Source organism: Xiphophorus hellerii, chromosome 15 (genome assembly GCF_003331165.1).
Source record: "Xiphophorus hellerii strain 12219 chromosome 15, Xiphophorus_hellerii-4.1, whole genome shotgun sequence".
Lineage (NCBI taxonomy): Eukaryota > Metazoa > Chordata > Actinopteri > Cyprinodontiformes > Poeciliidae > Xiphophorus > Xiphophorus hellerii.
Genome location: NC_045686.1, coordinates 10460713 through 10474976, shown reverse-complemented (window position 1 = coordinate 10474976; position 14264 = coordinate 10460713). Strand labels below are relative to the sequence as shown.

General features: G+C 38.1%; 1 protein-coding gene across 9 annotated transcripts in view; it reads right to left on the bottom strand.

Moving 5' to 3' along the window:
* Positions 1-14264, bottom strand: part of lama2 (laminin, alpha 2) — a 183193-nt gene that overhangs the window by 6856 nt on the left and 162073 nt on the right. For 4 of the 9 annotated variants that reach the window (XM_032584629.1, XM_032584630.1, XM_032584633.1 and 1 more), the window contains 13 exons: positions 13705-13864; positions 13489-13613; positions 13120-13282; positions 12831-12975; positions 12611-12749; positions 12335-12346; positions 10970-11090; positions 10057-10215; positions 9031-9081; positions 6372-6523; positions 6087-6263; positions 3865-4039; positions 2507-2599 (listed from right to left, as the gene is read on the bottom strand). In XM_032584629.1, the coding sequence (XP_032440520.1) occupies positions 2507-2599; positions 3865-4039; positions 6087-6263; positions 6372-6523; positions 9031-9081; positions 10057-10215; positions 10970-11090; positions 12335-12346; positions 12611-12749; positions 12831-12975; positions 13120-13282; positions 13489-13613; positions 13705-13864 (1672 nt within the window). The remainder of the gene's footprint in view (positions 1-2506; positions 2600-3864; positions 4040-6086; positions 6264-6371; positions 6524-9030; positions 9082-10056; positions 10216-10969; positions 11091-12334; positions 12347-12610; positions 12750-12830; positions 12976-13119; positions 13283-13488; positions 13614-13704; positions 13865-14264) is intronic. The other 5 variants (XM_032584631.1, XM_032584635.1, XM_032584637.1 and 2 more) reach the window with 2 other exon arrangements.

Genomic DNA, 14264 nt, shown 5'->3' with positions numbered 1-14264 from the left:
ATACTTTACTAGGATTTCTATTTCTTATCACAAAAAAACTGTGGTGTGCATTCATCTCTACTGAAAATACTTTGCTGTCCTTCTGCTACTATAAGTCTTTTTGGGATATGTCTCTTCCAGTTTTGCACATCCAGATGCTGAAACATTTGTCCAGTCTTCCTTGGAAAGCAGCTCACTCTATCAGATTGTATGGAGAGTATAAGTAAACATATTTTCAAGACTTCCCATGGATTTAATTGGATGTAGTCCTGAACCATTCAAACACTTTGATATGCTTTGATCTAAACCATTTTGCTGCAGCTGTGGATCTTTAGGGTAAATAATCTCCTGGAAGTGTTTGCACCTTTGTTCATGCTTGCGACATATCGCAAACAAGATTTCTTTTGACTTTTAACAATGGATTTCTTCTTGAAATTGATCCATGAAGGGAGAGTTTTTAATAGTTAAACAGTAACAGGCTGTTCCACTTGAGTAATGTATATCTGCAGCTCCTCCAGAGTTGCCATTAGAAATTCTACTAATTATTTGATTAATCCTTCCCTTCCTGACCTGACAATTGAAATGGATGAATACATCTTGGGGAATCTGCAGCTATTTCCCACATTTTACATTTTCAGATGGCGGGTTGAACAGTCCTCTGTGAGGATGTTGCTTTGCTGTAAAATTCTCCACAAATTTATTCCTGAAATGTCAAAATCAAACAAACATCTGAAATGTCTGCTGATCAGAGCAAATTGGACTAAATACACGTCCACACCATCTACAATTTAAAAAAAAAAAAAAAAACTTGCCTATTTTCTTCATGTTTACAATTATGCAGCTTTTGTGTTGGCTGCCTGATGCAATGAATTGAATTTTCTGTCAAAATGTACTAAAGATGGAGTTGTGAACAATTTGGCCAGATCCTTCATCCACTGACCGTTAGATAGTTATTTCACTCTTTATGAGAATGAAACAAAGTTCATGTAAAAAGGGGATTCAGAGACAGCAGTATGTGTCTCAATCGCCACCGCTCTTGTTCTTTCAAGTGAAGACATTCCCAGTTTGTGACCTTGCTTTGTTACAGCTGACACTCACCTCTTATCTCATTCTGTCCTCATATACACTACTCCGCCTCCTCAACCTCTATCTCCTTTTCCTTTCTTATGCTTCCCCTATCTAACAAAAAAAAGAGACGTCACATGTTCAGAAACCCTTTCCTTCAATTCTTCTCTGGGCTCTTTGCCGTCTTTCCATTAAGCCAACAAAGGACGAGGAGTGTTCTGTTCAGAAAGACTCTCCCTCTTTTTATCCCTTCCTCCAAGGCTGAACCTTATTCTGTCTTCTGCCTTATACCCTCTTTCATCCTTCCTTCTCGTCCCTTCTGCGTCTTTCCATTAAGCTAACAATAGGAAGGCAGTTTTCCATTCAAGTCTTTCGTTTGAGGTCACACCAACAGAATCAGAAATCTGGAGGAATTAAAAATTAATTTAATTAGAATAACGTGTAAAGGCTTTAACCCCTTAACAGTCATGAGGACACCGGTGTCCTCATGGACCATGTCCTGACATATAGTAGGATTCAGAGGAGACGACTGAATAGAAGCCTCTCTATATTAAGGCAAACAAAATTCTGAAAGTATTTTTAATTGGATTTTTAAGCAACTCATTAGATTAACAGATATTGATCTATTATTTCTTAAAGGTGTGCTATTATGGGTTTTCCAGGCACATCGTGTCATTTTATAGTACAATCAACTAACTGTTGCCGAAAGTTTTATAAAAATGCTGTATATATCAAACATAAAACATAAAAGAAATTTGACTTCGCATATCAGCCGTATCTGAATTTGTCTAAGGGTAGAAGGTCCTAAAAGGGGCATAAGTCACTCTCCCCTCAGCGCGTCACCACAACAATGCTTCTCCAAGCCATCCATTCATTCTGTCTACAACCGTGTAGGAGTGTTTCAGTTTATATGATAAGTGCAGATGTGTAGTTTCTCTGGGTGTTTGCTAACTGCTAAAGATGGAGGGCATGAGCAGGGCTGTGGACTGAAGCTCCAAGACAGAGCATTGCAAGAGCAGGTGATACGGCACCATGGCTGCAATGGGAGGTTGAAACAGGCATTAATGAGTCCAAGAAACACTCTGTGTATATAACATGACATAAAGCTAAGAAAGGGTAAATTTAGCATAATAACCTCCTCTACCAAAAAGGTAAAGAAGGGTCGTCTTGACAAACATGTTCCTTCTCCACAGTGCGTAAAAGCTAGAGATTGTTGATTTGCTGCAGCTGTGCTAATGGCAAACTGTAGCGCAGCAGAGAGAAAAAAATTGTATACTAAATCCTGGAAACCATAAATAACTTTTATGTGACCTGAATTACTTTTCTCTTTATCATCAGATTGTCCTGAAAAAAGACTAGAGGGCAGACACAGAAAACTTTACAGACTGATGGATAGTTCAAGCGTGTGTTTTCTCAAAAAGTTTTGACTTAAAGAGACATCAGTCTGTGAGTGAGCGTATACCATGTCTGAGCCAGGATCCGGTTGAGAAGTAGGTGGTGCTACAGCAGCAGGCGGGGTGGGTGTGGCAGCAGCTGGGGCGGGGGGCGTGGCCTCCTGAAGGTCAGCAGTGCAAGAGCAGGAAGGAAGAGTTTAACGACGGCCGCAGAGGTTAAACAGAAAAGCACAAACAGCAACAAAGCAGTGATGTCATCAGGAAAAATCACAAAGCTCATCGCATTCAAAGTGCCTCGATCTGCAGCAGATGAATACAGCCCCATAGTCAAGCTCAAATTAACCAGCGCTTTGTATAGTTCATTCTGTAATGCTCTTTGAAACTGTGACTCAGGAAGAAGAGTAGCTGTTTAGCAATCTAAAAATGGTGGATTTGATTCACCATCTCCTCCCACACGCCGATGTGACCCTGGGTAGAGAATTTAAGCCCAAGTTGCCCACCGATCTGCTTGAATGTGTGTACTAATGGGTGGAAGCCGCTCTAGTGTAAAACCCTTTAAATGGTTGGTATAACTCGTGCTAACATTTTTTTGGTAATTTACACTGGAATAATGACCGCACACTGAAGTCTTAAAATTTCCATTTTTCTATAGTTCCCAGCAAAGTGAAGTTCATTGGAGGCAGTTAGCCCCGTTTATCTGGCAGACGGGGGACTCAGACCTATGCCTTATCACATTCTGCAGTCTTTATCATAAAAGCAACTTGGAGCCCATAAAGCAACAAACCACAGAGTTATAGCTGAGGTGGCACAGTTCTTTGGCTCTTGGCTTCATGATCAATGTCTTTTAATAGGTGTAGTTTAGCAGCTAAGTGGGTAACAGATAACCGATGGCTACTGCAAGATATTTATTAAATGTGTAAAATAACTCTTATCTGTCCCAATGCTAAGAGTATGTATTTAATAGCACTCTCACTGCCAGGTTCTTAGCATAGTGTCTAAACGTTAGTTCAGAACGTTTGGCTCCTGTGCACTCATAAAACATAAATGACATGCACAGTTAGCCTAGTGTAAGACTATGGCTCTGCACCGCCTGACAAGCTGCCAAAGGTGGAGTTTAGTGACTCAAGGCTAAAGCGACTATAAAGAAGAGTTAATGGGCTGTACAAGTGCTGCGTGATAAATCTCCAAGGTAGCACAGTGGGCCGTGGCTGTGTTTCATCAGAAAGAAATAGGAGCATGTTTGTTCGTTGAATTATGCCTCTAACAGTCGAAACTACATAATATAGCGGAGTGGGACATCTGTTTGCTCCTTCAAATGTGTGAATCGTTTTTTTTCTACTTACACTTATGAGTAAATATATGCATTATGTGGTCCATGTCAAATTTACGAGTCTGTTAGTCAGATTGTGTGAGAATTCCCACTTACATCTGGGCGACCAGGACGAGGTTTGGCAGGAGCTGGGGTGAGAGGAGGTTGGACTGGTTTTGAGTCCACCTTCTTTTCCTCCTCTTCTGGTATCGGAGGAGGAGGTGGAGCAAGGTTTGGACACTGGCCAATTTCGGCATTTTCAAAGGAAACGGGCCTGGAGAAATCTGAAAGACTGACAGATAAACAGGCAAAATTATGGCTACATGGTGAGGTGAGGCACAGAAGCAACAGAACAATGTGAGATGTGTGTTATATTTCCTCAATAATGTTTGCATTTTTTAAAGCTACAGCACAAACACCAGGAAAGCAGTGAATATTTTTTCCCTGCAGCTTGAGGGGGGGAAAAAAAGAAAAACGTGATAATTTTTTCTTACATGCAAAAGACAAAAGTCAAACATTCATTTTCACAGCCACAAAATAAAGTTGTCAAAATATACACCACCCTTTGAAAAATAAATAATCTGAGGAAGTCCGGTAGTAAGTGAAAGAGTTCTGTCTTCTTAAAAGAACTACAACATCTACAGTAGATAAATATATAAAAGTCATCTTTTAAAATCATATACATACAGAGTAGTCAATGTTGAAAAAACATCACTAAAACCTTAAACCTTTCAGGTTGATGTTTTGTCATTTTGCATAGAAATGTCCCCCATTTCAAATGACTGGCACATGGTGAATTGCGGCTCATAGGAATTACAATTATACAACGGTTGTAAGATGATATTCAAAAACTAATTTCAGGACTCTGAGCTTTAGTGTGATAAGCTCACAGTGATCAACAAAAACTACACGGATAATAAGTTTTGTATGCACAATTTTGACTGCACTCAGAGATCTGCACAAAAAGGCTTGCACAGATTAGATTTATTGTGCATGTGTCCAGAAACCTGAACAGAAACTCCCCTCGCCTGGATCCACAAAAGCTTTTGCAAAGTTGATTGACATCCTACTGGTGTTTGCTTTCTAACAGTATGGCTGTTAAGTAGATTGTTAAACATCCTAGTGTAGATACTCCTTCTAGTAAAAGCATTGTGTTATGGTCAGGAGAACTGCATTAAATAAAAGCAATTTTGTGAGTACTAAAAGCACTCTGCCATGACTGCACTCTTACTGAAACTAGCTTTTTCAGATCTGAAACAATCTAGCTGCATTCAAACGTCATGGTGGTCCTGGTGCCTATTGACCGGTCTCAATCAGGTGTGAAGGGAGCCTTACAAACCCAAAATTCAAGGTAACACTGAACCAGAAGTTTTCTACAGCAATTTATTTAAATAAATATGCATTAGAACTGTAATCATTAGGAATATAGTCAAGCTGTGTATACTGAAGTTAAGCCAAAAAGTATATATTTATATCTCATATCAAATTGTAATCGTCACCAACATGAGTTTTCTGACCGGAAAAAAATTAACAGAAGCAGCTTCTTTCCAAAACTGACATTTCTTTTGTTTCTGATAGATTTTAAGAGACGCCCGCCTCATTTCCTGTCGATGATAAAGTTTTTGTTTGAGTGTGTTGGAAGCTGAAACCACTGACAATAACAACTACATGTTACATCATAAGGAGCAGTGGGATGGTGGGAGGTCACCGACAGGTAAAACAGGCAAACAAACAAACAAAGATGAGTAAGTGTAGCTTAAGTTATGAATATGTTAATAAGACAACGCTAATGATGCTGCTCAGGCAGAACAAAACGCCGGCTTTCATCATCAACAGCAGCAATACCATTATTGATCTCCTGCAAACATTAGCTAGTCTTTAATTCAGCAGAGTGTTTACAAGATGGCTTCAAGGGATATTTTCACACCTGGTGTTTAGTCCGGTTAAAACAAACTCTGGTTCATCCTCTCCATTAGTGCAGTTCATTTATGTAGATGTAAACAAAGCAGTCGCACTAGGGTGAGGACCAAAACAACTTTAACGAGACTGTTTAGAAGGTGGTCTGGGTACGCTGCTAAATGAACTCTAGAGCAGTTTGTTTACGGTGCGTTGCATTGATGGATGAGGGAGAGTAAGAAAAATGATCAAGGCTGTGTATATGTCATACTTCTCAGTGTTTTCGCTACCTCAAAACACAGCAACTGCTTCCTGTATTCATATTTGGTATTATTTACATCTGACCAATAACCAGACGGAACATTCTCGTAGTTTGTAGAGACAAGTTTTGGTTTGCTTGGAGTTTTTTTAAACCCATCAACTGAAGAAAAACAAAAACATACACTGAATTGACCATAAGGTTCCATATGCATCCCTGGAATGGGACATTGACTCTGTTGGATGTCTGTTCCACGTCTGCTGGAATACCACCGAGGAAGATGCGCTGCAGCCTAATTGGCTGGTCATTGGGGAGCGACGCCTCCCTCTTGGGTTCCTCATCCACCTGGACTGCAAAGGATCTGGTGAAGAGGAGACATTAATAAGATGAAGCGTTCATAAAATCTCAAAATGTGCCATCAGCAGGAAGCATAAACAGAAAAATGTCCCCATGAATGCTATTCACTCACCTGCCAGGCAGTCTCTCTATGCGTAGCGAATGCTCTCTGCCGTCGCTCAGGTTTCCTTGGTCAGGTCGTCTGACGACGCGACGCTGACTATGACTGCCGGTATTTATTAGAACCTCAAGAGAGCCTTTGTTCAGCATGACAGAAAGGTAGGGCTGCAGGAGATGGAGTTAAAACATATTAGGTGTGAAATATGCAGACAACTTCCAGGAATTAAAAAATAGATCACAACAAAATGACTTCATTTCAAGAAATCAAATCCTCTACGAAATTAAATTAAAATTGTCTTGGTAAAACATTTATGTCAATAATATTGCATTGAGACAGCAATGAAAAGTGGAAGAAATACTTGTGATTAGTTTGAGACAAAAAGTGTCTAAATTAAATATGTTCACATCACTTCACAAAAATGCAAACTGATCACAGACTTTTGATTGAAGCAACCTTGTTTTAAACTTTTAAACACTGAGCACAAAGGGAAAGAGAAATTTTACTCCAGGCAATAAGTCCTAAGGTTTTGATTCAGTGTGCAAAAACTAATCTTTCAGTAAATTGCTCAATTATTCTAAAACCTTGAAGCACAACACAAAACATAATAAATTCAAATTATTGAAAACTTTTTGAAACTTGGTTAAAAGTCACTGGCAGCTGCCATCTGGATCAACACAAGCAATCTCGTCTCACTTTACAAGAATTCCCAAAGCTTTTTCCAATATAAACTAATCGAAATTTCCATCATAACTCTACCTCACACTTCTATTATAAAGAAAATGGCAGAGAGAGAGAAGAAAAAGGTTCAGTAAACTATCTGGAAAAAAAAACTGCTTGTGAGAAGACAAAAAAAGGGAGAAAACTGGATTTAAGGAGAAAACAGAAAACTAGAGATGAGTAGAGACAGATATGGGTGTAAGAAAAGGATCAAAAGAAAGCAGAGAGGAAAAAGAGGAGTGGAAAGCAAGAAGGAAAGGATAACAAGAGATGAGAGGAGCAGGGAGGAGGAGATAATAGGGGGGAGAGATAAGAGGGCAGAGAGCAAAACAGCGAACTAGATAGAGATTGGGTGGGAGAGGAGGAGTGAGACAGCCACAGAGGTGCTAGAGAGCAGCGGTGCAGGGTCAGGCTAATTTGAATTTTAATTCACTGTGTGCCAGAGGGCGAAGTGGGAGACAATTTACCACCTGAAAATGGAATTTCAATTTGAGGTCGGGGACAAATTGAACTGAGATGTAGCTACATCATGGCTCTTGCTGCGCCATCACACACTCATAGGCCGATACAATGGGAGGGATGAACAAACGTGAACAGACATGTCAAACATGTCGGAGGATAGCGGATTCCCATAGAATCGCTCAAGTGTAAAAGAAATGCATAAAAATATATATAGCAAATGAAAGCGTAAGGTGTCCGTTTATAGACTTTATAAAGTAGAAATGGGAAGTAACTCTTCTCAACTGTAAACATCAGAAACAACTCAAAGACTCTCCCAAAACCAAACAGACTGCCATTCAAGTCAGCGGCTCTAAAACTTTAAGGGGTCTGAATCGTTTTGCAAGCCACAGTAGATCAGGAGCATCATTTTGATTTATCATGAGATCCACAGAATGAGACAGTTGTTCCAGTTTTTTTTTTTTTTTTTACAGATTCAGAGTGTTATTTAACCACAAAGCAGCTCATTTCAGCAGATAAATTTGCACTGAAACATAAGAACAACTGGGAGAAATAAAGCAGGGAGGTTTATTTTAAAAACCCGAAGAGCAGAATCTACAGCAGAGGACTCATGACTCAATTCTGGTTCACAAAGAAAGTTTCAGGTTCTTGTTTTGACAGTTACACTTTTCTCTACGTTTCTTTAAATAATTCATGCAAAAAAAAAGAGAAGACATTGTCTCAACAGCCATATTATCATAATGGCAAGTAATTTTCTTGCTGGAGAATTTTTTTTTCTGTTAGTTTTAGAAGTGTTAGACTCTTCCAAATGCCTCCTTACTTTAAGTTTTCCCTAGCAACTTCTCTAATCTTTCCTCTCCTGTTTTTAGCGCCAGCTCTCTTCCCGGTGAATCCCACACCCATCTCCCTCTAGTGTTTGTCCTTTCTCCCGTCCTCTTCACTCCCCTCGTCCCTCTCTAAACCAGCCATTAGTCAGGGCCAGCTTGAGTTGATGGTGTTTTTAACCTCGCTTAACCTTTCTCCACACACATGCCTGCGCAGCCCCTCTGTACCTGCCAGCATAGTTTGTAAAAATAGATTTATGTGCCCAACAACCATCGATGACAGATAATCTGCAGGTAACCCTCCGTCCGACCTCTTATCACATTCTCAAACGCCAACACTTTCTAGTTTGCATGTTTGAATTTGTGTTTATGCACAGATGGAAACATATGCATGTTTGAGTATTTTTTTTTTTCATCTGGGGAATAACCTCTAAACCATGGAAGCTTAATTTGTTTAGAGAGATGATGATGCTTTAGTCAGCTAAAATCTGATATTACAGTTAAAAACAGCTTCTGCACATCTTCAGGTTTGTGTCTTTTTGCAGTGAGAGTGGATTGTTGTTTTTTTTTTTTTGCATAAAGCAAATCCAATTAGCAGAGCTGCCAAAAAATGCAAATCTCCTTAATAAGCACTCATGTAATCATAATTCACTTAGGGAACAGATACCCACCTCTCCTGACTGCCTTCGTCTTCTCTTGGAACTTAAGTTTGATCTGCGAACCTTTAGACAGAAAAAGCACATGAGTGAAAAACCATCTATTCATGCATATATACTGTAACTCATGCCAGAAGTTCCTAAATTAGGGGCATTTTCAACTAATCTTTAGATCTTTACTTTTGAGTCAACAAATTTGGTATATTTTTAGAAGAAAAAGTATGTAGACAAGTTTAATCAGCATGGATTTTCTCATAACAGCAAATTTTCAAAAATATAAATGCGCACATCAGTAAACCCTTGATCAAATGTCCCTAAATTTGCTGCAACTCTAACACATATAAGCTTTTAGAGCAGTTCTGTTTATCTAAACTCTCTTCCTTGATAAAATAGATACACTTAAGTTAGACTGGTTGATTTCTTTTAGAAAAAAACCCAAAACAAAACAAAAAACTTAATTTTAAGGAGTCCACAAATTATCCATTCAAGTTAGGGGTTTGTGAAGGCCATTCCAGAAGCTAAATAAACTATATGCTAATTAGGGATGCAAGTTAACTATTAATAAGTTAATTTAAAGTTGACTGATCTTATTGATTGACTAACACTTAATTGATAAGCTGCCATTTTCTTACAAATACAAGTTCTATGTTGTATCTATTGCCTTTCTATAAATTGAAGGTAATTTTTTTTATATGCTGAATTTAAAAAAAGAAGAATGTCATTATACTTTAACAATTTTTTTGTGTCAGCTGTATGAAATACTGAATGAACAAACAAAAACTTTGAACATCTCCTTTAGAGTCAGAACAAGAAAATAAACCTTTCACTGCTCACTGGTATATTTCAGGCACAATGTAACTGTGCAATTTAATATGTAAGAGCAAACTACAAACCATATTTTCTCAACCATATGCATTACCAAATTCCTAAAATTCCTCAAACATAATTTTCTAGCAGCATACTGATACGCCACAACCTGATAAGATTTATTTCTGCAAGCACTGCTGTAGTGAGAGAAACGAGAGAGATAAAACAGATAACCTGTGATGGGCTGATGGGTGAAGCCCCTCCCACTGCCAGCAGTATAATCCCAGAGTCCGACAGAGTGCTGAAGGACAAGCTGATCTCAGTGCCGACTTCGAGAGACGGGCCACCCAGCTCCATGTATCCTGGCTTACTGAAACTCACTGTGTATAGGTTCTGAGATACAAACAAGTAAAGTGTTAGTCAAGGGTTCACAATTAAACCTTGGCATTGAAAAGTCAATAGGTGGATTATAGCAGACTTGAAATGCATTTTTCAAACTATTATTTAAAAAAAATGGAAATAAAACTTTAAAATCTCACTGTAAAGGCAGCTTTATGTTCGAACAGCAAAAATACATCCTGATTCACATGAACATAAAGAATTGACTTAAAAACCCAGAAGTTTTCTAATCCTATACATATCCTAAATTATGTGAGCAAGGCTAGGTTTTGAGCACCTGCATTGAATTCATCATGAAGACTGTTTCTTGCTCTGAAGATTGTAAGCCGTTTGCAAAATACTAGGTCTGTACTGATATTTCAATATGTGGGAAAAGGAATAAAAAAGCTAGAGCTAGCTTGAACTGGCTTTAGCGTTCTTGTCCTTCCCGTCTTTGGGTTTTATTCTTTGCATCAATACAGAGCAAGGCCACACAGCGAACGACAGAATCAATGATGCACTAAAGTGGAACCAGTAGAAGAGATGGGATCACGTATGGTACAACATGAAGCAGTAGACAATAACAAATGTCAAGGCCTTTTGAAATTATGTGTTATGTTATTTTCATAAAACCTATTCATATAAGAAGACAACCATATCTACATGCAAATACAAGTGAACGTTAATAACATTTTAGAGTCCACAATAGGTCACAAACTAACTGATTTCTGTAAAGACATATCACATAAACTCCAAATGAAAAACTTACCTCGACATTACATCCTTTAGTGACTCCTGTATAGTCAGTGCTGCTGAGCAGATTATATGGAGTTCTGGAGACTTCTATGTCTCTGAGACAACCTGCGTACCTCTTGAGATTCACCTCTGACCTAAAATGATAGCAGTCATAGTACTAAATGAAATTATTAGCATGAGAAATCCCAAGCTCATTGGACTTTGTCTCTACGCAGTGAAGCTGGATTACTTCAGCCGTGAAATGATTGCATCATGATCTGGAAGCTGAGTGAAGACTGGAATTCAATAAGATTTTTTTTTTTGAATATGCTGTTTGTCCATATTGATGAAGTTGAAGTTACCAGGGATTTGGAGAATTTCGACTTCAGGCATCAAATGTTTAAGTCCAGAAAATGTGGATAAAATAATCATCCACATTTTCTATTTTAGCAGATTTGTCCTTTCTGGGCTCCAAAAACCACAATAAAGTGTAAAATATTTGCAAAAATACTAATGTCAACAGGACAGGGATGGAAACCATTAGCATCCTTTAAGTTTAAAATTTCTGTCATGTTTCAACCACAAACTTCAATGCATTTTATTGAATTTTATGTGATAGAGCAGCGGTTTGCAACCTGCAGCTCAGGAAATGCAGGTGTAACTTTGGAGCGTCCACAATGGCTCCTAATATCTAAAAAATTATAAAGAGTTAACTGATGTTTTAGAATATAAATAAAACAACAAATGCTGTTTTTTTTTTCTAACAGAACAATTACACTGCGTTTCCACAATAGAAGAAAAAAAGAAAAATCTACCAATCACGTTTTTGAAAAAGCTTTGTTATTTTTTCATTATTTTAAAACATATGGACCCTGAACGTTTTACTCAACTGGACTGAAAACAAAGATGACTACTTGTAAAGGTTGTAGACTGATGTGAAAGACCAACACCAAAAATAATTGTGAAATGGAAGGAAAATATGTGCGACTTCCACAATTTTTACAAATTAGAAATATGAGAATCATGAGAAGCATAATGCACTGATCCCCTCAGTATTTATTTAATAACAGCTGTAGGTTTTGGGGGCTGTCTCTACCAATGACCTTTTGTTCCATCACATGACATCTCAATTAAATACACTCATGTGTTTTTAAAATGACAGAATATGTGTGATTACATCTGAAAAGCATTACAAATTTTTTTTGAACAAACATCAAATTCTGGCTAGTAAAGGACAGAAAAGTAATTTGCAGCAAAGGTCTACATATTCAAGCCAATAAAACATTTTGCATTAACTGTGGGCTGCACAGCCTTATCAGCATTGCTAGCGTCATGCAGTGATGAACTATCTGAACATTTTTTCTAAAACAAAGAACGTAAAATTTATTTTTTGTTTTACCTGGCTGCCATGCTGTTAAAACAGAACATAAAGCATTAGCACATATACAAAAAAAGTCTATGATTAATGTAAAAATTTCTAATAAAATTAATTTTAATTGTTTTTTTTTTAAAGGGACAACAAAATACTACAACTGAGGTTTTTATTTTAAAAATAATTTCAAACCCTTCTTACACCTCCAGCATAAACACAATTTTGTGAACATTGAACATGTTTATATAAAAATTTATTCTATATTTATGCTTTCCGAGTTTTTATTTTATTTTATGTTTGTACCTGTAGTTTCCAATCGTCGGCAAACCACCAAAATAGATTTTCTGGTTTTCCTTCAGGTTAAGACCAGTAGCTGAGCCCTGAGATATGGCCACAATCTTTTCCTCAGCACCATCATCGATGTCCACAACAATCACAGTGGCTATGTAAAGGTAAAAGACATTTTCAGTAACCTTTTTACATCTGGTTTTATGACCTAAAGACTATGAATTCTCGCCAGTACCCTGTTTCTTGTTCCTCGACATGGTGAGAGCTTTCCAGCGTCCATCATTGTGGCGTTTAGCTGATACGGCTCTTCCAACTCCTGATCCCAGGTCAAAATTCACCCTCACCTTTCCTTCTGACAGTTCAAGAGACATAAAGTCTTTCTGCAAAGAGCAACATTAACAGAGAGAGGTGTAGGGATCAATATATTGATGTAATGCATGCCAAAAAAGATTTTCATGACAGTTACATGACTTCATAAATTGTGCAGGTTTACTTCCTATCATCCGTCTCTGTTCCAAACATACCATGTCTTCAGTGGCCAGATACATGAGCAGAGAGTCGGAGGAGAAAGTGCGAAACTTGAAGGTGATGGTGGAAACATTTGGGTTCCACCTTGTGGGTCGTCCTACTGCAGCGTAGCCTTCACCGTCCAGCTGAACTGTCCCCTCACCATCAGTTCGCTGAGGACTACGAGAACACAGAGGAATAATTAGATTTCCTAATTATTAATATTTTCATCCATCTTCCAAAAACGCTTCACAAGCCAGAAAAAAAAGATGCAAAAAAGAAGATGGCATCCGTTAACTCCCATGATAAATTGCAAACACAAATACAGCAAAAGTACAAACATAAACAAAAAATATTGATGTAAAATATGAAATTCATCTGCATACCTGACAACACAACCTTTACAGTCTCCCTCTCTCTCTCTGTAGTTCCACAAACCGATAGGTTTACCGTCCAAGAAGGTCTCTCCCATGCAGCCTATAAATGTTGATGCTCTGACTGCTTCTGCCTTCTACAGGACAGAAGAAGAAACCAACATGGTAAAAAAAATAAAGGTTAAAAAAAGCACAGCTAGGTTAGTCATGTCTTTGACAGACAAATACCTTTGCAGTGCCCAAAATTCCTCCAACAAACAGGTAGGCATTCTGGTCGACGTCTAAGATGGTGTAAGCTGTAGGTGAGTTGGCACTGGCTGGGGTTGGCATCATGCCAGCCATAGGGCCTTCCAAGGGATATACCGATATGGTGCCATTTAGACCATTACTGCAGATGAAAACAAGGCAGTACAGTAAATTTCATTAGTTTTAAAAAACATTTTGCTTAACCTATATTTAACCCAGAATACCGTACTCGGATTAAAAATGTATTTTTCAGCAAGTATCAAACACAAATACAAAAATTGCAGTTAAACAGTTAAAATTACAAGCACTCTAAACAAAACAGTTTCTATGGAACTGACCTCAAGGATTTATTTAGAAGCGTACAATGAAATGAACCTTGTCATTTTCCAGTTATACTGCAGTTTTTTCAAGTCACTGTGCTGTACTAAGTCCAGTGTGTGCAAATGGGACAGAAAGAAACAAGTGATCTTGCTGATGAAGAAAATAATGATCAGCATTTTGCATTGCAAGAAGGGAACAGATATAGGAAGTCAGCAACCTGA